Source organism: Spermophilus citellus, assembly GCF_964194105.1.
Source record: "Spermophilus citellus genome assembly, chromosome: 11".
Classification (NCBI taxonomy): Eukaryota; Metazoa; Chordata; class Mammalia; order Rodentia; family Sciuridae; genus Spermophilus; species Spermophilus citellus.
The window spans coordinates 59060285-59087452 of NC_138192.1; the positions used below are offsets into that span (position 1 = coordinate 59060285).

General features: G+C 33.6%; 1 protein-coding gene across 3 annotated transcripts in view; it reads left to right on the forward strand.

The window, feature by feature from the left end:
* GALNT13 (polypeptide N-acetylgalactosaminyltransferase 13) overlaps positions 1 to 27168 on the forward strand; it is a gene marked incomplete at both ends in the record, with an annotated part of 482292 nt that overhangs the window by 226557 nt on the left and 228567 nt on the right. For all 3 annotated transcript variants that reach the window (XM_081261707.1, XM_081261705.1, XM_081261706.1), the window contains 3 exons: positions 9196 to 9362; positions 9820 to 10027; positions 17850 to 18020. In XM_081261707.1, coding sequence (XP_081117833.1) covers positions 9196 to 9362; positions 9820 to 10027; positions 17850 to 18020 — 546 coding nt within the window. The remainder of the gene's footprint in view (positions 1 to 9195; positions 9363 to 9819; positions 10028 to 17849; positions 18021 to 27168) is intronic.

The following is a 27168-nucleotide window of genomic DNA, read 5'->3' on the forward strand; positions in this document are numbered from 1 at the left end:
CCCTCACATCTGCAAAGTATGTGAAACCATGACTTAGGATTTTTGAGGAATGGCATGTCTAAAAAGCATATTACAGTTGTGTTGTACATCCTTCTCATTCTTTTTTATTATTTTAACTTTTTCCCACAAATTTCTGCTATCTAAAGATTTTTTTTAATTTTTCTTAATATATATGTGTGTTTGTTTTATGTACTCTATTGTCTTCCCAATTATTTGTCTACCCAAATTTACTTTCTCTACCTTCTCCTGCTACTAATCTTTCTCTTTACATTTCTCTTGCACGTGTCCTAAGATATAATAATTCTATATCCTCACCTCCTACCTCCTTGGCATTCCATCCTATTCATCACCCCAAGATCTCTGTCTACAATCAGAAAATAAAAACCCTCTTAAAAACCCATTGAGTATATTGTAGATAATAATTAAGTTCACCATTTCTGTACATTGTGGCCAAACTGTAATGTTTTATTAGCAAACATTTGTTTTTAGGGCATATATTGTTTATATTGTTATCTGATAACACTGTCCTTTGCCTCAAATGAGAGGTATTGGATCCCTATAGGGGAAATATAAGGGTAGAGGGTAAAACTGGTAACTCCTAGGATCCACAGTGCTAGAAGGAAAGACACACAAGCAATATGAAAAGACAAGGGCAGAAAGTACCTCAAACAAACCAAGATACCACATTATTAGAATTCATGGCCAGGACAGCAGAAGAAATGACAGAGAAGGAGTTCAGGATGTATATAATTAAAACATTCTGTGAATTAAAGTATGATTAAGAGAGCAAATACAGGCAGCAAAACATCATTTTGACAAAGAGTCATATAAACAAATATAGGAAGCAAAAGATTACTTCAATAAGAAGATAGAGGTTCTAAAAAACAAAACAAAACAACAATAACAAAAAAACAGAAATCCGTGAAATGAAAGAAACTATAAACCAAATTAAAATATTAATTAAAAGCATCACCAAGAGATTAGACCACTTGGAAGAAAGAACCTCAGACAATGAAGACAGAATATATAATCTTGAAAAAAAAATGTGGATCACACAGTGAAAATGGCAAGAAACCATGAGCAGAACATTCAAGAAATATGAGATAGCATAAAAATGCCAAATTTAAGAGTTATTTGGATAGAGGAAGGCATAGAGTTCCAAACCAAAGGAATGAACAATCTATTCAAAGTAATAACATCAGAAAATTTTCCAAAAATGAAGAATGAATTTTGGAAAACCAAATTCAAAAGGCTTACATGATGCCAAATGTACAAAATTAACAAAATTTGTACAAAACAACAGATCCACACCAAGGCACTTTATAATGAAAATGACTAGGATATGGTAAAAGGAGAGAATATTAAAAGCCATGAGAGAGGAATCAGATTACATATAGGGGGAAACCAAATAGAATATGTGAAGATTTTTTAACCCAGACTCTGAAAGCTAGAAGATCCTAGAACAACACATATCAAGCTCTGAAAGAAAATGGATGCCAGCCAAGAATCTTATATCCAGCAAACTAAGCTTAGGATTGATGATGAAATAAAAACCTTTCATGATAAACATAAGTTAAAAAATTTTACAACTTGAAAGCTTGTATACAGAGCATCCTCAATAAAATATTCCATGAAGAGGAATTGAAAAACAATGAAAATCAGCAAAGGGAGGTATTACACTAAAGGAAAAGCTAACCAAAGGAGAAACCAGGTCAAGTTAAATACCAAAAATAAACAAAAATGGATGGAAATACAAATCACGTCTCAATAATAATCCTGAATGTTAATGAGCTAAACTCATCATTCAAAAGACAGACTGCAGATTGGACTTAAAAAAAAAAGACCCAACAATATGCTTCCTCCAAGAGACTCAACTCATAGGAAAAGATGTCCACAGACTGAAGGTGTAAAGATGGGAAAAATCATACCACTTACATGGACTTCGGAAGCAAGTAAGGCTTTCTACCCTTATATTACATAAAGCAGATTTTAAGCCAAAGTTAATCAAAAGACATAAAGAAGGATATTTCATACTTCTTAAGGGAACAATTCATCAACAAGACCTGACAAAAATAAATTTATATGCCCCAAACAATAGAGCATCTATGTTCATCAAACATACACTTCTCAGGTTCAAGAGTCAAATAGACCATAACACAATAATTCTGGGTGACTTTAACATACCGAGTTCATGACTGGATGAATCTTTGAAACAAAAGCTGAACAAAGAAACTATTGAACTCAATGATAAAATCAATAACTTAGAATTAGTTGACATATATAGAATATTTCATCTTTCAATGAACAAATACACTTCCTTCTCAGCACCACATGTATCCTTTTCTAAAATAGACCATATATTATGCCACAAAGCAACTCTTAGCAAATATAAAAAAGTAGAGATAATACCCTGCATTCTATCAGATCATAATGGAATGAAATTAGAAATCAATAATAAATAAAAAATAAAAGCTACTCCAACACCTGCAGACAAAACAATGCTACTGAATGAACAGTGGGTTTCAAAAGACATCAAGGAGGAGATTAACGGATTCATAGAGGTGAATGAGAACATAGATACAATATATCAAAATTTCTGGGACACTATAAAGGTAGTGCTAAGTAGAAAATTCATTGCATGGATTTCATTCCTTAAAATAAGAAAAAGCCAATAAATAAATGACCTAACATTACATCTCAAAGCCCAAAAAAGAAGACCAAATCAACAGAAAAGCAGTAGAAGACAGGAAATAATTAAAATCAGAGCATAAATCGATGAAATTGAAACAATTGAAAAAATTGACAGAACAAAAAGTTGGCTCTTTGAAAAAATAAATAAAATTGACAGACCCTTAATTATGCTAATGAAGAGAAGGAGAGAGAAAACTCAAGTTACTAACATCAGTGATGAAAAAGGAAATATCACAATGGACACTAAAGAAACACTGAAGATAATTAGAAATAATTTTGAAGACTTGTACTCCAATAAAATAGAAAATATCAAAGGCATTGGAAAATTGCTAGAATCATATAATTTCCCCAACTTGAATCAGGATGATATACATGGTTTAAACAGACCAATTTCAAGTGATGAAATAGAAGATGCAATCAGAAGCCTACCAACCAAGAAAAGCCCAGGACCAGATGGATACACAGCTGAGTTCTACAAGACCTTTATAAATGAACTAATACCAATACTCTTCAATTTATTTCAGAATGTCCTCTTTTACCACTTTTATTTAACATAGTTCTTGATACACTGGCCAGAGCAATTAGACAGAGGAAAGAAATTAAATGGATACAGATAGGTAAAGAAGAACTCAAATTAGCACTATTTGCCCATGATTTGATTCTATACCTAGAATACCCTAAAAAATTCCACCAGAAAACTTCTAGAACCTATAAATGAATTCAGTGAAGTAGCAGGATACAAAAGGACACCCAAAATCAAAGGCCTTTCTATGTATCAGTGACAAATCCTCTGACAGGGAAATGAGGAAAACTACCTCATTTACAATAGCCTAAATAAATAAATAAACTTTGGAATCAACCTAACAAAAGAGGTAAAAGACCTCTACAAGGAAAATTCAGAATGCTAAAGATAAAAATTAAAGAAGACCTTAGGATATGAAAAGATCTCCCTTGTTCTTAGATAGGCAGAATTAATATTGTCAAATGACCATATTACTAAAAGCACTGTCCATATTTAATATCATTCCAATCAAAATCCCAATGAAATTCCTCATAGAAATAGAAAAAGCAGTCATGAAATTCATCTGGAAAAATAAGTGAACCAGAATAGCTAAAACAATCCTTAGCAAGAAGAGTGAAGCAGGTGGCATCAGGATACCATACCTTAAACTATACTACAGAGCAATAGCAACAAAATCATCATGGTATTGGCACCAAAATAGACTGGTAGACCAATGGTACAGAATAGAGGACACAGAAACTAACCCACATAATTACAGTTATCTTGTATTAGACAAAGGCACCAAAAACATAGATTGGGAAAAAGATAGCCTCTTCAACAAATGGTTCTGGGGAAAACTGGAAATCCATATACAACAAAATGAAATTAAACCCCTACCTCTCACCATGCACAAAACTCAACTCAGAATGGATCAAGCACCTAGCAATTAAACCAGAGACCCTGTGTCTAATAGAAGAAAAGTAGGCCCCAATCTCCATCATATTGGATTAGGCCCCTACTTCCTTAATAAGACTCCTATAGCTCAAGAATTAAAATCAAGAATTAATCAATGGGATGGATTCAAACTAAAAAGCTTCTCAGCAAAAGAAACAATCATTGAGGTGAATAGAGAGCCTACACACTGGGAGAAAATTTTTACCACTTGCACACAGATAGAGCACAAATCTCTAGGGTATATAAACAACTCAAAAAGCTAAACACCAAAATAACTAATAACCCAATCAATAAATGGTCCAAGGAACTAAACACACAATTTAATCATTGGAGCTTCCAATTTAACATTGGAGCTTTATACTCTGCTATGTATATTAAGCAATATCTGTCACATATTTTGGATGAGACCTTTAAAAATACCTACTGTAATCTTATGTGAAAGATATACAAAGTGAGTTGAAACATGGTGGAATTATTCTTTTAATATCACAACTTGTTTTTCATGTTATCTGAGAGAGGAGACCATTACCTAAGTCACATCTATTTATTTTATTTGAAGAACTTAGACATGTTTTCCTCAGATGATTTTCTTGTTTTGTTGGTTTTCAATTATTTATGGAAAAAAATTGATGAGTTAAAAATTCTGCCTGCTGAAATACTAATGGCATGTTCTTTTTTTTAAGAGAGAGAATTTTTTAATATTTATTTTATTTATTTATTTTAGTTTTCAATGGACACAATATCTTTATTTTATTTGTATGTGGTGCTGAGGATCAAACCCAGTGCCTCACGCATGCCAGGCCAGCGCATTACTGCTTGAGCCACATCCCCAGCCCACGGCATGTTCTAAAATAAACATTACATGGAGTACTTTTTCTTCAGCATGTTAAATCAAAACATTATATTTACCTGTTTCATATGATGAAGCAAACATTTTATTGTTAAAACATTGACTACAATTCCGTATTTTTATTTTTTTTAATCTTTTTTGCTAATCATCAGCTAAGCAAGTTATGTAACCTTGCTTTTTATGTCAACTCGGGACCAACTGTGTTGGCATCCCTAAGGATCTTGTTAGAGATGCTGAACCATGGGCTCATCTCAGATCTACAAATCAGAATCTGGGTTTTAACAAAATCCCTATATAATTCATTTTTACCTTAAAGTTTGAAAATCACTTTATATAAATTTATAAAAACTTTATTGTACCACACAAGATATCCAAAGAGTAAAACTTTTATATTTTACTACTGAGATATGAACTGAGCATTTGCCTCCCATCTGCTATGCAATGCAGCTTGAAACTGGTGAAAAAAATTTTAAAAATCACCAGGACACTATGTGGTTGACTCAAAAATTAAGATGGCAATATTCATTGACATCAAGTTCCAAATGAAAGCTCTTCTGTAAGCTCTATTTAACTTAGGTATTTGTTTGCTTGCTTTTGTGGTACGGAAAATTGAACCTAGAGGTGCTGTATGGCTGAGCTACATCCCTAGGCTTTTTTTTTTTTTTTTTGAGACAGTTTTTCTAAGTGGCTGATGCTGGCCTTGAACTTGTGATCCTCCTCCCTTAGCTTCCTGAATAGCTGGGATTACAGATGTTCGCCAAGGCATCACTCTCTCTATTTAGGTATTAAGTAGATTCTACTGATAAGAGAAAATTGTGCTATAGTTTATTTGGCAGCATTATTTTTATTTCCAAGTGGTACATAAAATCATGTTGTAATTTAGAACACAATGACTTTGATAAAATACAAAAATTCACACCAGTGCAATATATCACAAATCCATTAGATATCATGAAAATTATAACTCTTGTGCCTACAGATGTGTGCATTTGAGATAACTGGATAAAGTGACATAGAAAATATTTAATGTGTATAGCTTAAAATTTATCCTACTAATTATTTTATTATTAACTAAGTCTTCTCTGCTAAATGACATTTTCCAAAGTTATTGCGGTATACTTGAAAAATAACAATTGCATATATTTAGATGTAAACCTTGAAGAATTGATATACATAACTATTAGGAAATGATTACTATAATCAAGCTAATTAAAATAATCAGCTCAATGTATCACTATAAATTTGTGGTAGGAAAGCAAGATGAATTCTCTTAGTAAAATTTAAGTATATAGTGCAAAATCATTAATATAATCATCATACTATATATTAGATTTCTAGAATTTATTCATCTAATATACTGAAACTTTATTCTCTTTGATGAATGACTGTTTATATAAGAAAAAGAAGAAGAATTAATAAACCTATTATTCACATTTTATTTTTATGCTACATTAAATAATGACAGTGGATATTTGCTCTAAGTTAATACAGTAGCTACATTAATAGTAAATTAGCTAATTATAACTTTGATACATATAATGAATATAAAATTAACACTTGTAAGTGAATTTTTTAACCACAAAAATAAACTTGATAAATGGTTTAAGATGTTGGACCTAAATATCTGCTTTTAGTTTGATATTTTAAATAATTTATCTATATTCATATCTCATCCATATGCTCTTAGTTGGCATTTAGTGTAACCAATGAAATTTCCATTTTAAAAAATGTCACTTTTATTCTAAATGACATTGAGAACACTTTATTCACTTAAAGTCTTGGGTCAAGTCTGTGGTTGCTGACTATTAGACCGTCTACATCCTATTTTTTCCAAATTTAATTATTTATTTATGATGATCTCTGTCATACTTTGTGCTTGGCATGCTGAAAGTAATGGGATTTTTTGTTAAGGCAGAACTGTAGGTTTTGAGGACAGTGATAGAATTAAAGAGCCAAGCCCATTTCACCTACCTAGATGGCTTTCTCTGCTACATCATGTTGAGCTGCCTGGAGATACAAGTCAAATGATGAACAGGCAAGGGAGATCAATTGAATTTTACCACCAGAACAGGAAGAGATGGATATGAGTTCAAATGCTTCTTCCAAAATTTACATTTTGATTTTCTAGGGCACAGCATCTTTTGTATTGTAGATACTTAGTAAATACTTTTTAAATAAAAATATGCTGAAAATTGTTATGATTGTGGGTTATGCCCATTCTTAACTGAGTATTGTGCAGATTTCAATGAACAGGCCATTTTTAGGCTGTTTTAAATGATTAGAAGATCATTTGAGACAGGCACACAATATATTTTGTTTTATTATGTGCCTTCATCTCCAACATTTTATTAGGGTTTTTCACTAACTTGTGAAGTAAACAAATTTTAATAATGCCACTTTGTGTCGTGTAATATAATAGATTGTCACAAGTAGCAGGGGGTATCTGATTTATATTATCTTATACAATTATTTTCATTGTTTAGGCCCTCTGTACCTTATATTAAAAAAAAAATAGCTTAACGTGAATATACTTCTATTTTGCTCCAGATGCCCTGTGGAATATTTTGCACTCTATAATCATGATGATTTAAAATTACATGACAGAAATGTCTGATTGTTGACAAATTAATGGGGAATACCCTCTGCATGTGAAATCTGGCATGATCACTTAGACTATTGCACATATTATTTATCAAACCTACCTTTTTGTAGCAATTGCTTGAAAGGTAAAATCTGGACATATTTGGATGTGTAAGGAAAGTTGAAAATTTTTCTGAAAGCATGAAGGTCAGAAATAATGACAATCATTTTATAGTTCTTCATGAATCTGTGTCTTCCTGAGACCAGCAGCATCTGAATTATGGGAGCTATTTAGAAATACAGAATCATGCAAAGGGTGGGGAGAGTCTCACCTTTCCAAGCTCAGGGACCACACAGGTCCACACAGTCTTCTCTGAGGAATATATGATAGAGGCTGGTAGGGGGGAACATGTAACAGCACCAAGCAGTGAGACAACCTGCTTGTAGCCATGCCAGCTGCTATCAGTGCCGGCTGCCCCCCACCATGCAGCACGGAGCTAATTGCCACCTTGACTCAGGGGAACATACCTGTACATAGCACCCACAACAACACCACAAGGACCATGCCTACAGAGGTACACACCTGGGAAGGGTAGGGGTTCTAGATTGCCAGCGACATCAGGTAGGCCCCAAAGAGCAAGCCCCACAGAGAGAGACCTCACAGCACTACTAGGGACCTTGATGAGGACTGGCTCACCCTTGCCTCCACAGAATCACCACCAGTAGACCCAGGTTCCCCAGCACCTCAAGCATAGAAATGTATGAGGGGAGACTCCAAACCTCTGAGAGGTCTCTCACCACTACAGGCAGCTCCACCAGATCCTATTGACCACAGCCCACATGACCATGCAGAGGAGGGCCACCAGCAGGTGGATTAGCACTAGGCACCCCAAAGAGGATGCTGCCATTGAGCCAAATGTGGGCCCTCCAGGTGCTGGTTAAGGTCACAGTGCACTCTTTTCCTCAGGCGGTGTCCATGCATGTTAAAATTTCAGAAGTGCTGCTAGTCAATTATTTTTTTCTGATCTCCAGTAAACAGGAAATTTTAGGGGCAAGATCTTGACTCCCAAACCTTGACTTGAAATTAGACATGGTTTATGGCATTTTCAAATGGAATGGAAATCATACATGATTTGATTCTAGAACAGAAAAGCAATCTCCATTTTACATGCTTTAAATCCCTGTAGAATCATGTCTATTTATGTTCTTGTGAATTTTTGACTTATATAATATTATTTTTTTCCCAAACAAAGAATAAAATCACAGCCACTAAATGAATTCAACTGTCTCTGTTGTACTGGGTCTTTTATTGACAGTCTCAGAATGTTATTTTAGCTTTCTCAGATTTTTTTTTCCTTAGACTTGTGGAAATCACGCTGCTTTGTTCTCTGCAGGAGTTAGAATAAAATATTAGTAATTATGCATATTTAATTTTCAAAAGGCCAAGTGATTACTCATAGCACATTTAAAAAAGGAAAATGATTTCAGATATTCATAAAATGTTTCCTTGGTAAGGGGCTTTCAAGTCTAAAGTTGTGTTATTATGAATACTTTTTTCTCATGATGATCAGAATGAAAAATGAGTTTATTAACATTCTTCTTCTTTTTTCTTTTCCAGATGCAAGACAAAAGTCTACCCTGATGAACTTCCCAACACAAGCGTAGTCATTGTGTTTCATAATGAGGCTTGGAGCACTCTCCTTAGAACTGTTTACAGTGTTATAAATCGATCCCCACACTACCTGCTCTCTGAGGTCATCTTGGTAGATGATGCCAGTGAAAGAGGTATAAAATATTTTTCTTGTACTTATTTTATTATAAAGCTTTATTATGCTCAAAAAGATAGCCAAGCAATGATCTGTATTTTGCTTTATAACCAATCAACGTCCTATCAAATTTTCATCAGTATATTTTGACAGTGTTCACTCCAGGAAATATTAACTAATTCAGTTTTGTTATTATTCTTTTTGGCCTTTATTAACCTAAGAGATCAGCCAAAATTACTTTCAAATATATTTCTTTTTTCCCCCATCAATTGCTTATATTTAAAATTTATATCACTGAATATATAACATTAATTAACTAGTGAAATTTCTTATATTATTTTCCCTAGTGCAAAAAAAAATTCTAAGATTTTGTCACCATTTCTGTATGTTGTATATCTGCCTTGAAAGTATCTCTACTCTGTCTTAAAACTTTCAATTTTTTTTGAAATAAAAAAATTTCTCATTACATGTTACAGATTTTCTCAAGTTGACATTAGAGAATTATGTGAAAAATTTAGAAGTACCAGTAAAAATTATCAGGATGGAAGAGCGCTCTGGGTTAATACGAGCCCGTCTTCGAGGAGCAGCTGCTTCAAAAGGGCAGGTCATAACTTTTCTGGATGCACACTGTGAATGCACATTAGGGTGGCTGGAGCCCTTGCTGGCAAGAATAAAGGAAGACAGGTAGGGATTCCTGTGTTATGTCTGCATGGGTTATGACTGAACCTGTGAGGACAGTTTCAGCTGTCCATCAGAATTCTCTTCCAAGTTGCTATTTTCAGAAAGTTTACTTCACAGTTTTTTTTTTCTTTTCTTTTCTTTTTTTTAAATGTTTTTCTTTATTTAATACAAAAGATTGGCTTATTCATGTTGAACATTAGTGTTTAAGAAATAATTCAAACCATAAAAATATGCTGAATATTTAGATTTTAAGTGAAGGAAATCAATTTGAAATAGTACAATATGTTATAAGCACATTTCCAAAGCAAATTTCTGTGTCCTCACAAACCCAGTGTGAAGTAGGTAATATAGATGTTCTTATCTGTAACTTATAATAGGGAGTAATAAAGAAGTTACATACCTTGTGCCAGTAGTTAGCAGTATTGGGAACAATTGTTTAGTTCTCTCTACTCTCTCACCAGGGTTTGCTTACTGCATCAGTGCCTTCAGTCAGAGTCTATTTCAAAATCACTTTGAGGTTTTTAAGAATAAACACACACACACACACACACACACACACACACACTGCCAAAATAAATCATGATTTAAAAAATCAGAGATCATAATTTTAATAGTATTGGCACTTTCTACATATAAATTGTGAAATTTTAAAACTGAGTAACTCTCTACAGAAGTTAAGAACCCTCATACTTATCTACATTTATTTCTGATGATGAAGCTATGAAGTACAAGCTTTTTTGCATTGGTGAAAATTCTAAACACTTAATGAACATAACTAACACTAAATGCCATCTGATGCAATAACAAAGCATTACATACCAACTCATTTATATATTTATCATATATAGTAAAAGAGTCTTTCTAGAATTAAAGTTTTTAATTAGATGCTCCAGTGAGGGGCTGCTTAGTCTGAGCTTGTTCAACCATATCACATAAATGGCAGGATTTGGAACTTGCCAGGAAGATGAATAGAGGCTGTCACTAAAATGAACCACAGCAGTTCAAGAAAGCAGTGAGAACCTTTTAGTCAACTGAAGTTAATACAAAGCTAATAACATTTTGTGTGTTGTACAGTACCCACAGGAGAGTAAGATGGACAAAGTAGAATGAATCTGGAACATAAAATGCATTACTGGCAACATTTCAAATGTTATACTGCTTTGTAAATGCATGTATTTCACATTCAACTTCAGAAATTTTTTAATATAATGTTTCATTATGGTCACACATTAGGCACATTTATTTTTACTAACAAAGTATTTGTATTACATTTGTATATAGTGAACTTCTATCTCTTGTCCTTATTATAAATTCTAATATTGCCATAACTAGATAATAAAGTCTGTTCAAAGTTATTAGATCTAATTTTTTCTTTCTCCAAGTTAAATCTAATGAGGAAAGAAAGATAATGACTTTGTTGTGTTTATAATAACCAAGAAACTTTTCCAAGGCCAGGTGCATCATGCTGATTTCAGAGAACTTCAGGGTTGGCCAATAGTGTGAAACATGAAACTAAGTTAATAGTTTTGATGATCCTAGTGTTACAAAACAAGAAGAAATAATGAGAAATGCTTCATATCTTTCTACATCTATGGGTTACTTTGGAGCCTGTTTGTATATTTGTCTCCTACCCAATAAGAAAAACACCTCTGTTTTTCAGAATTAGCTACAATCAATGCAATACTGTGGAGACCTGAACTTTTAATTGTGTAGATGACAGAAAGTTTAGCCCACAAGAAAACACATAAACTTGGAGTAGGGGAAGAGTGAGAGAAGGCAAAATATAGATTAAAAGAGTACCTAATGAGTGGAACCTTAAAGAGGATACGAGACAGCAAATTCAAGCAGCGAAAGAACACATTGAGAATGAATTACATAAACAGATAAAAGAAGAAGGTAAGCATCTTTATCAGGAGATAGAGATTATAAAAAATAATCACACAATAATTCTAGAAATGAAGGAAACGATAAACCAAATTAAAAACTCAATTGAGAGTATCACTAACAGAGTGGAGCAAGTAGAAGCCAGAACGTCAGATAATGAAGACAAAATATATCATCTTGAAAAGAGTCTAGCCAACTCAGAAAGGCTGGTAAAAAATCACGAGAAAAACATCCAAGAGTTATGGGATAACATAAAAAAACCAAACTTACAAGTCATCGGGATAGAAGAAGGTACAGAGATGGAAACCAAGGGAATGAGTAACCTGCTGAATGAAATAATTACAGAAAACTTTCCAGAAATAAAAAGGAAACAGATATACAAATTGAAGATGCATACAAGACACCGAGCACACAAAATCACAGTAGACCAACGCAAAGACACATTGTTATGAAGATATCCAATATACAGAACAAAGAGAAAATATTAAAAGCTACAAGAGAAAGGAGACAGATTACATTCAGGGGTAAACCAATAAGGTTAACAACGGATTTTTCATCACAGACCCTGAAAGCAAGAAGGTCATTGAAAAATGTATTTCAAACACTGAAAGACAATGGATGCCAACCAAGAATTCTGTATCCAGCAAAATTAAGCTTCAGGTATGACAACGAAATAAAAATCTTTCATGATAAACAAAAGTTAAAAGAATTTGCAGCCAGAAAACCAGCATTGCAAAGCATTTTGAGCAAAACACTACACGAGGAAGAAATGAAAAACAATAACCAAAAACCATCAGTAGGAAGTGCCTCGGTAAAGACAGAGGGCGAGGGGAAGGATAATCATGGAGAAACAAACTAAATTTTTTTTAAAAAAAGGATAAATAATCAAACATGGATGGAAGTACAAACCATATATCAATAGTAACTCTGAATGTTAATGGCTTAAACTCTCCAATAAAGTGACATAGGCTGGTATCATGGATTAAAAAAACAAATCCAACAATATGCTGCCTCCAGGAGACACATCTGATTGGAAAAGACATACACAGGCTGAAGGTGAAAGGATGGGAAAAAATATACCATGCACACGGTCCTCGTAAGCAAGCAGGGGTGGCCATCCTCATATCGAATAAAATCGACTTCAAGACTAAGTTAATCAAAAGGGATAAAGAAGGACATTATATACTGTTAAAAGGAACCATTCACCAACAAGACATAACAATTATCAATATTTATGCACCAATTAATGGTTCTGCGACATTCATAAAACAAATTATCCTCAAGTTCAAGAATCAAATAGACCACAACACAATAATTATGGGTGACTTCAACACACCTCTCTCACCATTGGTCAGATCCTCCAAACAAAAGTTGAATAAAGAAACTATAGAACTCAATATCACAATCAATAACCTAGACTTAACTGACATATATAGAATATATCAACCATCATCAAATGGATATACTTTTTTCTCAGCAGCACATGGATCCTTCTCAAAAATAGACCATATATTATGCCATAGGGCAACCCTCAGTAAATATAAAGGGGTGGAGATAATACCTTGCATTTTATATGATCATAATGGAATGAAACTGGAAACCAATGATAAAAAAAGGACGGAAAAATCCTACATCACATGGAAACTGAACAATATGTTACTGAATGATCAATGGGTTACAGAAGACATAAAGGAGGAAATCAAAAAATTCTTAGAGATAAATGAAAATACAGACACAACATATCGGAATCTATGGAACACAATTAAAGCAGTTTTAAGAGGAAAATTCATTGCCTGGTGGTCATTCCTCAAAAAAAGAAAAAAAACAACAAATAAATGAGCTCACACTTCACCTCAAAGCCCTAGAAAAGGAAGAGAAAAACAACAGCAAATGTAGCAGAAGGCAAGACATAATTAAAATCAGAGCGGAAATCAATGAAATTGAAACAAAAGAAACTATTGAAAAAATTAACAAAACTAAAAGTTGGTTCTTTGAAAAAATAAATAAGATCGACAGACCTTTAGCCATGCTAACGAAGAGAAGAAGAGAGAGAACTCAAATTACTAACATACAGGATGAAAAAGGCAATATCACAACAGATGCTACAGAAATGCAGAAGACAATTAGAAATTATTTTGAAAACCTATATTCCAATAAAATAGAAGATAGTGAAGACATCGATAAATTTCTTAAGTCATATGATTTGCCCAGACTGAGTCAGGAGGATACACACAATTTGAACAGACCAATATCAATGGATGAAATTGAAGAAGCCATCAAAAGACTACCAACCAAGAAAAGCCCAGGACCGGATGGGTATACAGCGGAGTTTTACAAAACCTTTAAAGAAGAATTAATACCAATACTTTTCAAGTTATTTCAGGAAATAGAAAAAGAGGGAGCTCTTCCAAATTCATTCTATGAGGCCAACATCACCCTGATTCCGAAACCAGACAAAGACACCTCAAAGAAAGAAAAACTACAGACCAATATCTCTAATGAACCTAGATGCAAAAATCCTCAATAAAATTCTGGCGAATCGAATACAAAAACACATCAAAAAAATTGTGCACCATGATCAAGTAGGATTCATCCCTGGGATGCAAGGATGGTTCAATATACGGAAATCAATAAATGTTATTCACCACATCAATAGACTTAAAGATAAGAACCATATGATCATCTCGATAGACGCAGAAAAAGCATTTGACAAAGTACAGCATCCCTTTATGTTCAAAACATTAGAAAAACTAGGGATAACAGGAACTTACCTCGACATTGTAAAAGCTGTCTATGCTAAGCCTCAGGCTAGCATCATTCTGAATGGACAAAAGTTAAAGGCATTCCCTCTACAATCTGGAAGAAGACAGGGGTGCCCTCTATCACCACTTCTATTCAATATAGTTCTCAAAACACTGGCCAGAGCAATTAGACAGAAAAAAGAAATTAAAGGCATAAAAATAGGAAAAGAATAACTTAAATTATCACTATTTGCAGATGACATGATTCTATACCTAGAAGACCCAAAAGGGTCTACAAAGAAACTACTAGAACTAATAAATGAATTCAGCAAAGTGGCAGGATATAAAATCAACACGCATAAATCAAAGGCATTTCTGTATATCAGCGACAAAACTTCTGAAACGGAAATGAGGAAAAACACTCCATTCACAATATCCTCAAAAAAAATAAAATACTTGGGAATCAACCTAACAAAAGAGGTGAAAGATTTATACAATGAAAACTACAGAACCCTAAAGAGAGAAGTAGAAGAAGATCTTAGAAGATGGAAAAATATACCCTGTTCATGGATAGGCAGAACTAACATCATCAAAATGGCGATATTACCAAAAGTTCTCTATAGGTTTAATGCAATGCCAGTCAAAATCCCAATGGCATTTCTTGTAGAAATAGAGAAAGCAATCATGAAATTCATATGGAAAAATAAAAGACCCAGAATAGCAAAAACAATTCTAAACAGGAAGTGTGAATCAGGCGGTATAGCGATACCAGATTTCAAACTATATTACAGAGCAATAGTGACAAAAACAGCATGGTACTGGTACCAAAACAGGCGGGTGGACCAATGGTATAGAATAGAGGACACAGAGACTAATCCACAAAGTTACAACTATCTTATATTTGATAAAGGGGCTAAAAGCATGCAATGGAGGAAGGATAGCATCTTCAACAAATGGTGTTGGGAAAACTGGAAATCTATATGCAACAAAATGAAACTGAATCCCTTTCTCTCGCCATGCACAAAAGTTAACTCAAAATGGATCAAGGAGCTTGATATCAAATCAGAGACTCTGCGTCTGATAGAAGAAAAAGTTGGCTCCGATCTACATATTGTGGGGTCGGGCTCCAATTTCCTTAATAGGACACCCATAGCACAAGAGTTAATAACAAGTATCAACAAATGGGACTTACTTAAACTAAAAAGTTTTTTCTCAGCAAGAGAAACAATAAGAGAGCTAAATAGGGAGCCTACATCCTGGGAACAAATTTTTACTCCTCACACTTCAGATAGAGCCCTAATATCCAGAGTATACAAAGAACTCAAAAAATTAGACAATAAGATAACAAATAACCCAATCAACAAATGGGCCAAGGACCTGAACAGACACTTCTCAGAGGAGGATATACAATCAATCAACAAGTACATGAAAAAATGCTCACCATCTCTAGCAGTCAGAGAAATGCAAATCAAAACCACCCTAAGATACCATCTCACTCAAGTAAGATTGGCAGCCACTATGAAGTCAAACAACAACAAGTGCTGGCGAGGATGTGGAGAAAAGTGTACACTTGTACATTGCTGGTGGGACTGCAAATTGGTGCGGCCAATTTGGAAAGCAGTATGGAGATTCCTGGGAAAGCTGGGAATGGAACCACCATTTGACCCTGCTATTGCCCTTCTCGGACTATTCCCTGAAGACCTTAAAAGAGCATGCTACAGGGATACTGCCACATCGATGTTCATAGCAGCACAATTCATAATAGCTAGACTGTGGAACCAACCCAGATGCCCTTCAATAGATGAATGGATAAAAAAAATGTGGTATCTATACACAATGGAGTACTATGCAGCAATAAAAAAATGACAAAATCATAGAATTTGGAGGGAAATGGATGGCACTAGAGCAGATTATGCTTAGTGAAGCTAGCCAATCCCTAAAAAACAAATACCAAATGTCTTTTTTGATATAATGAGAGTAACTATGAACAGAGCAGGGAGGAAGAGCAGGAAGAAAAGAATAACATTAAACAGAGACATGAGATGGGAGGGAAAGGGAGAGAAAAGGGAAATTGCATGGAAATGAAGGGAGACCCTCATTGCTATACAAAATTACATATAAGAGGTTGTGAGGGGAATGGGATAACAAACATGGAGGGAAATGAATTACAGTAGATGGGGTAGAGAGAGAAGATGGGAGGGGAGGGGAGGGGGGATAGTAGGTTATAGGAAAGGTAGCAGAATACAACAATTACTAATAGGGCATTATGTAAAATTGTGGATGTGTAACCGATGTGATTCTGCAATCTGCATTTGGGGTAAAATTGGGGGTCCATAACCCACTTCAATCTTATGTATGAAATATATGTCAAGAGCTTTGTAATGTTGTGAACAACCAACAACAACAAAAAAAGAGTGCCTAATGATTTCCCCAAGTAAAGTGTTCTAAAACCTACCATCTTAAAAGTTACTATCAAGAACATAAAACATCCTGGCTTTCTTCTAACTTTAGGAGTAGGAGAAAACATGAGACTAAAATGGCTAATGTTTCCCTGTCTTAAAATTTCATCTGGATTTTTAACAACTGGAAATTCTTAGTTATAGGACAGTTGACTCAGAAATTGTCATAAACCCGTTTTTCTTCATGGGAAGCTTTACTTACTCTGATAGTTCATGATGTTAATTGTTTCTGTTTGTTGTGTTTCCTAGTAGGTGTTTTCTTCATGAAGATTTTCTTAGAACCCTTACTTTAACATGACCAATCCAATTTGAAAGGCAAACTATCAGACCTAAATTTTTAGCATGCATTTCCCTCTTCCTATATTCTATCACTTTTCAGTGGGCTGTAGCTGAAATGATGCATAATCTCAAAATGAATCTACTCATCATGCTGTGGGTGGAGGTTTTATAAAAAATAGATCATTTTCACCCTGCTGAGTTAGTACTTGGAATACACTTGGAAATCAACTTGAAGGTCAATTCATGTACTTGATTAGATTTTACATGATTACATAAAGTTTACCATCAGAAAGATATAATAAAAGGAAATAATTTCCTAGAGTAAAAGGACAAAATAAAATTAAGGCATACTTAAGTCACAAAATAATTAAATTATATCTTAGCCGCTAAAACCAATTTAAAGAAGCTAATGTAGCATTTAAATGATCGTTTATATATAAATTGGTTTTAATTTTTCTTCAGGAAAACAGTCGTATGCCCCATCATTGATGTGATTAGTGATGATACCTTTGAATATATGGCTGGGTCAGATATGACTTATGGGGGTTTTAACTGGAAACTAAATTTCCGCTGGTATCCTGTTCCCCAAAGAGAAATGGATAGGAGGAAAGGAGACAGAACGTTGCCTGTCAGGTAAGTCATACCAAACAATGAATAGCATGTGTGTTTCTATAAAAGTTAAATAATATTATAATTTTTTTTCTAATATTTATCATTCTACAGTCCTAAATTTATTATTCCTGTGTATACATACATGATTGTAAACGTAAAATGTATGTATATGATATTAAATTTACTTTAAGTTAATATGGGAAAACCGAACTATTTGTAGAAATGCCAAATATGCTTTAAAGGTTTATATATTCTTATATTCAAAATATATTTACTACAAATTTTATGTGACAGGAATGTGCAACACTGGATACAGCAAGGAAATATATGTCTTATTTAGAAGTTTATACTTCATAGTAGACATATTCTCAAAACTGAATTAACAAAAAATGTTTTGGTACATATCTAAATTTATCATCCTTTAAATGGTTATCTTCATTTAGAGACAATGTAAAGAACCATATGGAAAACTTTAGTATATTAACAATTTTGAAGGATTTATTGTTGGTTTCAAATTACTTCAAATAGCTATTTATTTGGAATATTTTTAGTAAAATATTTATGTTCCCTTAATAAAAAAAGAATATTATGCATATTTGGTTGTCTAGATAAGTATTATTATCACAAAAGTATCACCTTCCTAATTTAACACATTGCTGTATACTTCTTACCTACAATCAAAAATTGGTTTCCTAAAAATTTTTGGAGGAAATATTCACTAATTTAACTCTTTAAAGTTGAATTCAGCAAATCATCATTCTATTGTAACAATAGAGAAATATCCTAAAATTCTAAAATAACATACATATAATCCATTCTATTAAAAACTGCTTTCTGGCAAACTACTGAGAGCATGATTTATTCATTGTTAACTACTTAGTAATCAAAAACTAATCTTAAAAATTGTCTAGTAGAGGAGAGCACCTCTAATTACTTGTTATTGAATAGTCAAAAATTATCAGCTATTAACTTCTTAAGGAAATACTACCCCATCAACTAGAATGGAATGTGAATCCTAAAATTTGCATAACAACAAGTAAATTATCATGTCAATATTTAAAGCATAATTTAGTGGGTTTTAAGTCTTGTGTCATCACTTTCACCCAGTTCTAATAATAGTTACCTTTAACAACCTGAGTAAACACAGTGTCTCATATATAATACCACCATTATTAGAAATCCTCTTTAGCTAGATCCTGGCTTCATTTAGTGTTAGCTGGTATTTAAGCTTCAAAGTCCAAATGAAAAATATCAAAATGCTTGACCAATGCACTTAAATATAAGTAATGTGTTTATTGATTTGAAAATGAATTTATAAGGATACACATTTGTACTTGTTTAAAAAAAACAAGATTTTTTTAAACTTCATTTTCTCAGAGTCAAAAGATACATAATTAAGGTACCTATCCATTCATAGTAAGAAATTACTAATCTAATTCATGGACGTAAAGATCTACACAGAAATCAACCATAATTACTCATTTTTCATTAACTGAAACAAAAGATGAATCACCCAACGCTCTGTATTTAACCAGAATTCATGTGGTTTTATTGAAGTAAGTTGAGAACTGATTAAAGTATCAGCATTTTATTTGCCTAGTAACTACACACCATTTCATTTTCTAAAATACTGAAGAAGCTAGAGGAAGAGAAGTGGAGAAACTGCAGTGTCTGCTGAAGTTTCTAGATTTTTATGGCAAAAGGTTAATTAATTCACTGGCTCAGTTGTAACAGCCTGCAGGTAATTTTCATCAGCATAGCTGTGATGTGAACTTTCTTTGTACTTGTAATCTATTACTTGAAGATGTGATCATTTTTCTCACATTCATACAAATAGATAAATCATTCCAGGCATTGAAGATAATTTTTTCCCACATGATTAACCAGAATTCTAAATAGCTAAAGTGATTAAAATGAGGTTGAAATTTTAGTTTTCTTAGTGGAATGCTTCATTTAAAATGTCACTAATGACAGTACTTTGTAGTCATCATACTTGGCTGGTCATCATATAGAAATACAATCATGTATCTGAAAATAGGACCAACTTGAACTGGTGGCCTACATTCAGTGATACTGCATTTAGAGTCCAGCTAATAATGATTATACTTATTTTTGGGGGGGTCAGTCTTTAGTCCTTAGTGTTTTCTTTCTCATAATAGATGGAGTATGTGAAGTAAGTTTTTAAGTTATGAGTATGGAATAATAGCATGAGTCTTGAATATTTAGTCTGATTTAATCAGTAAAGTCTCTTGACATGTTAGTAAATTGTATGAGTTTTTAGGAATGTCTCAATTATGCATGCAACAATAGAGTACACAAATTGTTAAGCCAGAGGTCATAACTAAGAGCTTGTGTGCCAAAAAATGCCTGGTAGTTGTGTTTTAGTTGGACTACGTAGTGTTTTGTCTTTTCAAAAATTAGCATCAGTTGTAAATGAGAAGTATTAAATAACATCTGGGTTTCCAGCTATTGAGAAGTTAAAGAATCTTGCCACAATATCTCCTTATTCTTACTTGGCACCATTAGGCAGAGCTAAATAGAAAATGCCCATATGAAATCAACTGGAAAGTTTAGCCTATTCCCTCAAAACTCCTATAAGTGTGTCTCAGACTCTGAGCCTGAGGGTCAGTTGCTACTTGTCACCATTCATATACTTGGAGAAATATTTCTCAGCATCTGTGTGCCAAGCAAAGTTGAAAGAAATACATTTACTGCAACCAATTGACTTTGCATGAATAACTTTGTTTGGCTTTAACCTTTTAAATGTGTGACCCTCAACTTAAGGAATGGTTGAGTTTGAAACATAAAGAACATTAGCCCTCCAAGAATACACATTTATGTTGCCTATGAAATACAAAGAATAGCAAAATGACTTGATAATGCAGATAATCCTACAAATCATTTAGTAAACCTGAGGACATGGTATATATTTTTATTAACACAAAAATTAACATGATTTGGTCTAAGCTATTGAGATGACTCTGATTCCACAGGAAAACACACATACACACACACTTGTCGGCACTGTGCTAGATTTTTCACATACAAACATAGATAAAGAGATCTCTGCTCTAATGTTGTTCATGTTCTGGCATTGGTCATATGTATGCTAGATGAGAGAGAGGGAGAGGCCAAAATATGAGGTCTGAGGGTGGCTCCATAGGAGTTAAATGTATGTACTACTAGAGCAGTGAATAGTTCTGAAAAAGAACCTGACTTAAATCTTATGGATTACATTAGTTTTTTAATTATGCCCTATAAGTGACCCTCAATAAATAGTTATAAAGATATTCATTTTACCTTTAATTTCTGGATATTTAAAAAATATTTCCTAATTAGAAACCTACTGGTTATTTTTCAAATCTGTTTAACTTTTTTACTCTCCATATCTTACCTTATGGACACTTACATTTTATCATTACTCATATTCTTAATATGATTTCTTTCATTCTTATGTGGAGTACCACATTAAGTATATTCTAAAGTACAACAAAGGAGTTTTAGATTTTTTATTAGTCCTTGGCTATTCTAATGAATCAAACATAAATTTAATTATTAGATTTTATTCCTGACATATTTTATTAGATTTTATTTATTAGATTTTATTCCTGACATATTTTACTTATTATACATCCCATTTTATCAACATTAGTCTCAACTCATGCATCTATTTTGCACTTATTTAGAATTAGGAATTTCTTAAAAATATCAAATAAATATCATGACTGATAGAATCTTGAATTGCAACTGCTCTGTCTTCATATCATTAAAGGCTCAGGGTGTTCATATGCATTGTCTTCTGAATCCTTCTAGTGTTGTAATCACAGAAGAAGTTTTGAATTTGTGGGGTAGGGTCAAGTTTTTGCAGGCTTCTCCATTTGAGGAATTGATCCACTCTTTTAAATATAAAATGGAATTTTCCTCTATGCCTTGTTTAACTCATGAAGTGCTGTAAACTATTTAATGAGTAATATATTTGGCAGAAATAGATGATAAATTTATGGAACACACATGTGTTGCAAAATAGATGTGAAAAGAACCTAAAAGTATAAAAACAATTAGCCAGTCACCTCTTTTAATATTTTTGTTTATTTCCTTCCAGAGTATTTCTTTCCAGATTCATTTAAAATTTGACACTGATGATATTTATCAGTACTTTCCAAAGCTATTAAGGTATTCTTTTTCTCACAAATAAAAGTCTTAATGACTGCTAAAGCCTCACTTACTTAGCTCCCCCACTATTTATTTTGTAGCAAAAGTGAATCAAGGTTTATTTACACTTTATTATTATTTTTTTTATTGGATGTTCACAACATTACAAAGCTCATGACAAATCATATTTTATAGATTAGAATCAATTTGGTTATGAACTCCCATTTTTACCCCAAATACAGATTGCAGCATCACATCTGCTACACATCACATTTTTACATACTGCCATATTAGTGACTGTTGTATTCTGCTACCTTTACTATCCTCTAATATCCCCCCTCCCCTTCCCTCCCATCTTCTCTCTCTACCCCATCTATTGAAATTCATTTCCCTCCATGTTTGTTATCCCATTCCCCTCGTAAACTCTTATATATAATTTTGTATAACAATGAGGGTCTCCCTCCATTTCCATGTGATTTCCCTTTTTTTTTCGCCCTTTCCCTCCCGCCTCATGTCTCTGTTTAATGCTAATCTTTTCTTCCTGCTCAGCCTCACTGTTCTGCTCTTAGTTGCTCTCATTATATCAAAGAAGACATTTGGTGTTTGTTTTTTAGGGATTGGCTAGCTTCACTAAGCATAATCTGCTCTAGTGCCATCCATTTCCCTGCAAATTCCGTGGTTTTGTCATTTTTTAGTGCTGCGTAATACTCCATGGTATATAAATGCCACATTTTTTTTATCCATTCATCTATTGAAGGGCATCTGGGTTGATTCCACAGTCTAGCAATTGTGAATTGTGCTGCTATGAACATCAATGTGGCAGTATCCCTGTAGTGTGCTCTTTTAAGGTCTTCAGGAAATAGTCCGAGTAGGGCAATAGCTGGGTCAAATGGTGGTTCCATTCCCAGCTTTCCCAGGAATCTCCATACTGCTTTCCAAATTGGCCGCACCCGTTTGCAGTCCCACCAGCAGTGTACAGGAGTACCCTTTTCCCCACATCCTCGCCAGCACTTGTTGTTGTTTGACTTCATCATGGCTGCCAATCTTACTGGGGTGAGGTGGTATCTTAGGGTGGTTTTGATTTGCATTTCCTTGACTGCTAGAGATGGTGAGCATTTTTTCATGTACTTGTTGATTGTTTGTATGTCCTCCGCTGTGAAGTGTTTGTTCATGTCCTTGGCCCATTTGTTGATTGGGTTGTTTGTTTTCTTATTGTCTAATTTTTTGAGTTCTTTGTATACTCTGGATATTAGGGCTCTATCTGAAGTGTGAGGAGTAAAAATTTGTTCCCAGGATGTAGGCTCCCTATTTACCTCTCTTATTGTTTCTCTTGCTGAGAAAAAACTTTTCAGTTTAAGAAAGTCCCATTTGTTGATTCTTGTTATTAACTCTTGTGCTATGGGTGTCCTATTAAGGAATTTTGAGCCCGTCCCCACAATATGTAGATCGGAGCCAACTTTTTCTTCTATCAGACGGAGAGTCTCTGATTTGATATCTAGCTCCTTGATCCACTTTGAGTTGACTTTTGTGCGTGGCGAGAGGGGATTTAGTTTCATTTTGTTGCATATGGATTTCCAGTTTTCCCAACACCATTTGTTGAAGATGCTATCCTTTCTCCATTGCATGTTTTTAGCACCTTTATCAAATATAAGATAGTTGTAGCTTTGTGGATTAGTCTCTGTGTCCTCTATTCTGTACCATTGGTCCACCCGCCTGTTCTGGTACCAGTACCATGCTGTTTTTATTACTATTGCTCTGTAATGTAGTTTGAAGTCTGGTATTGCTATACCACCTGATTCACACTTCCTGCTTAGAATTGTTTTTGCTATTCTGGGTCTTTTGTTTTTCCATATGAGTTTCATGATTGCTTTCTCTATTTCTACAAGAAATGCCATTGGGATTTTGATTGGCATTGCATTGAACCTATAGAGAACTTTTGGTAATATCGCCATTTTGATGATGTTAGTTCTGCCTAACCATGAACAGGGTATATTTTTCCATCTTCTAAGATCCTCTTCTATTTCTTTCTTTAGGGTTCTGTAGTTTTCATTGTATAGGTCCTTCACCTCTTTTGTTAGGTTGATTCCCAAGTACTTTATTTTTTTGAGGATATTGTGAATGGAGTGTTTTTCCTCATTTCCATTTCAGAAGTTTTGTCGCTGATATACAGAAATGCCTTTGATTTATGTGTGTTGATTTTATATCCTGCCACTTTGCTGAATTCATTTATTAGTTCTAGTAGTTTTTTTGTAGACCCTTTTGGGTCTTCTAGGTATAGAATCGTGTCATCCGCAAATAGTGATAATTTAAGTTCTTCTTTTCCTATTTTTATGCCTTTAATTTCTTTCGTTTGTCTAATTGCTCTGGCCAGTGTTTCGAGAAATTCATTCTATGAGGCCAACATCACCCTGATTCCGAAACCAGACAAGGACGCCTCAAAGAAAGAAAACTACAGACCAATATCTCTAATGAACCTAGATGCAAAAATCCTCAATAAAATTCTGGCGAATCGGATACAAAGGCATATCAAAAAAATTGTGCACCATGATCAAGTAGGATTCATCCCTGGGATGCAAGGATGGTTCAATATACGGAAATCAATAAATGTTATTCACCACATCAATAGGCTTAAAGAGAAGAACCATATGATCATCTCAATAGACGCAGAAAAAGCATTTGACAAAGTACAGCATCACTTTATGTTCAAAACGTTAGAAAAAATAGGGATAACAGGAACTTACCTCGACATTGTAAAAGCTATCTATGCCAAGCCTCAGGCTTGCATCATTCTGAATGCAGAAAAATTGAAGGCATTCCCTCTAAAATCTGGAACAAGTCAGGGATGCCCCCTATCAACACTTTATTATTTTTTACCAATTATTTCTTATTTTTTTAACCTACACTCTTTTAATATGATGTGCATCTTTTAGAATTTTGCAAATTGATAATATAAAATTTGGTTTTTATGAAATTTGTTTAATAATATATAATTGGTTTCTTGGTACCTCCTGCTAGTGTTATGGTTCTGCCCTCCTCCAAAATAAGAAATGTTGTCATTGTCTTTAACTTATAATTTCTCTAGTTAGTATAATCAATAATAAACATTTTATTCTATAATTTCTTTTTAAAAAAATAAAGTATCTTATACTTAATAGTAACTAACAGTTTGTTTCTTAATTTAAATCTACTAGATTTTCTTCATTCAGCTTTTCTCAACCCAAATACTTTCATATTTGAGAAAAGAAACAAATAGATATCAGCAAAACCTTTAAGATACTTCTTTTTTTAAGAGAGAGAGAGAGGGAGAGAGAGAGAGAGAGAGAGAGAGAGAGAGAGAATTTTAATATTTATTTTTTAGTTTTCGTATGTGGTGCTGAGGATCGAACTCGGGCCGCAAGCATGCCAGACGATTGCGCTATCGCTTGATCCACATCCCCAGCCCCTTTAAGATACTTCTATACAAATTGGAGATATTAAAATACTTGCAAAGGGAAGGATCAACAACAGAACAAATGGATCATGAACAGAACAAATGCTTTGAAAGAAAAGATTTGAAATTGGGATGTTCAACTGTTTAACATTCTTAATTCCTCATATTAAAATCTAAAATATGTTGATTTCAAGAGATAAAAATTTTCATCTGGGTTGGGGATGTGGCTCAAGCGGTAGCGCGCTCGCCTGGAATGCGTGCGGCCCGGGTTCTATCCTCAGCACCACATACAAACAAGGATGTTGTATCCGCCGAGAACTAAGAAATAAATATTAAAAATTCTCTCTCTCTCTCTCCTCTCTCACTCTCTCTAAAAAAAAAAAAAATTTTCATCTCAGATGGAATCTTTGAACCTATATTCTATATAGAAAGAGTATATTTATTTTATATTGTTTCCTAATGGTTTAGGGGATGTTTTACAAGACTTTTCTTAGCAGACTTTAGACATAAGAAGATAGCAGAGATCCCATAGAAAGATTCAGGAATGTGAATTAAATATCACATGTATATGCTGAATAATGTTATCATATTAGTCAAAGCATTGTCATGCATCTGTCCCAGCTAGTATTATTATTTATTTTGAACCTTCTTAGGCAAAAAAGAAAAATCAAAGAAGTATTAAGTTTGTACCAACTATTACACATCCTATTGGAAGCTTGGGGTTGTATCAGTTTATGAAGATTATAAAAAGCTACTGAGAGAAAAGGTAGAAAGTAACTGCTTTTTTTTTATTAGAAAGAGGGTCTTTAAACATAGGTTACGGTATTTAATTCATACACTTATTGGCAAATGGGTTCTTGGACTCCAAAACAACTCATTTGCCTATACTAAACAGAACTTTATATTTTTTCTCAACCTTTACAAATAGTATTGACTTCTTTTATGTTTCATAGACTCTATGGACTTGAGCAAGCTTCACTGCTCAGAGTCTAAGCCAGCATAAGCCCTTAAAGTAAGTTTCCTCTTTACAGAAAGCTGCATCTTTATCCCCAATTGTATGCACAAATGATTTTGCAGTGTACAATATTCCACCAAAATTTTCACTTTTCAGCTGTAAAATTTTTAAATTACATTCACATTTGACATTCACTGCTGCAGTAGAAGAGGGTTTGTGCCTTTGCTTTCTTTCTCTCCACTGAGATCTCTGTACTGAGTGTGGTGGACAGGATGAGGCAGAAAGGGAAACTCATAGCATTTCATTTTCCTTTGGTTTCTACATCTGGAAAATACTGAACCAAATAAAACCATTGTATTGTATAATGTAAAAATTCAGAAGTATGTGAAGACTTAAATTCTTCAAGACACACTTTATACAAGTGTGATAATAATAAAATACTCATCTTTATCCATTATCTTAATTATGAATAATATTTGAGACATGTTACTAAAATAGACCTAAATACCAATAGTCTAGAAATTGAGTTATCTAACCACTACAAATAACAGCCTATAGAATTTGAAGGATTTGGGGAAGAAATAAAAATGAGTAATTAGAAAAGCAAAATTGACACCCAGGGAAGTGAGAAC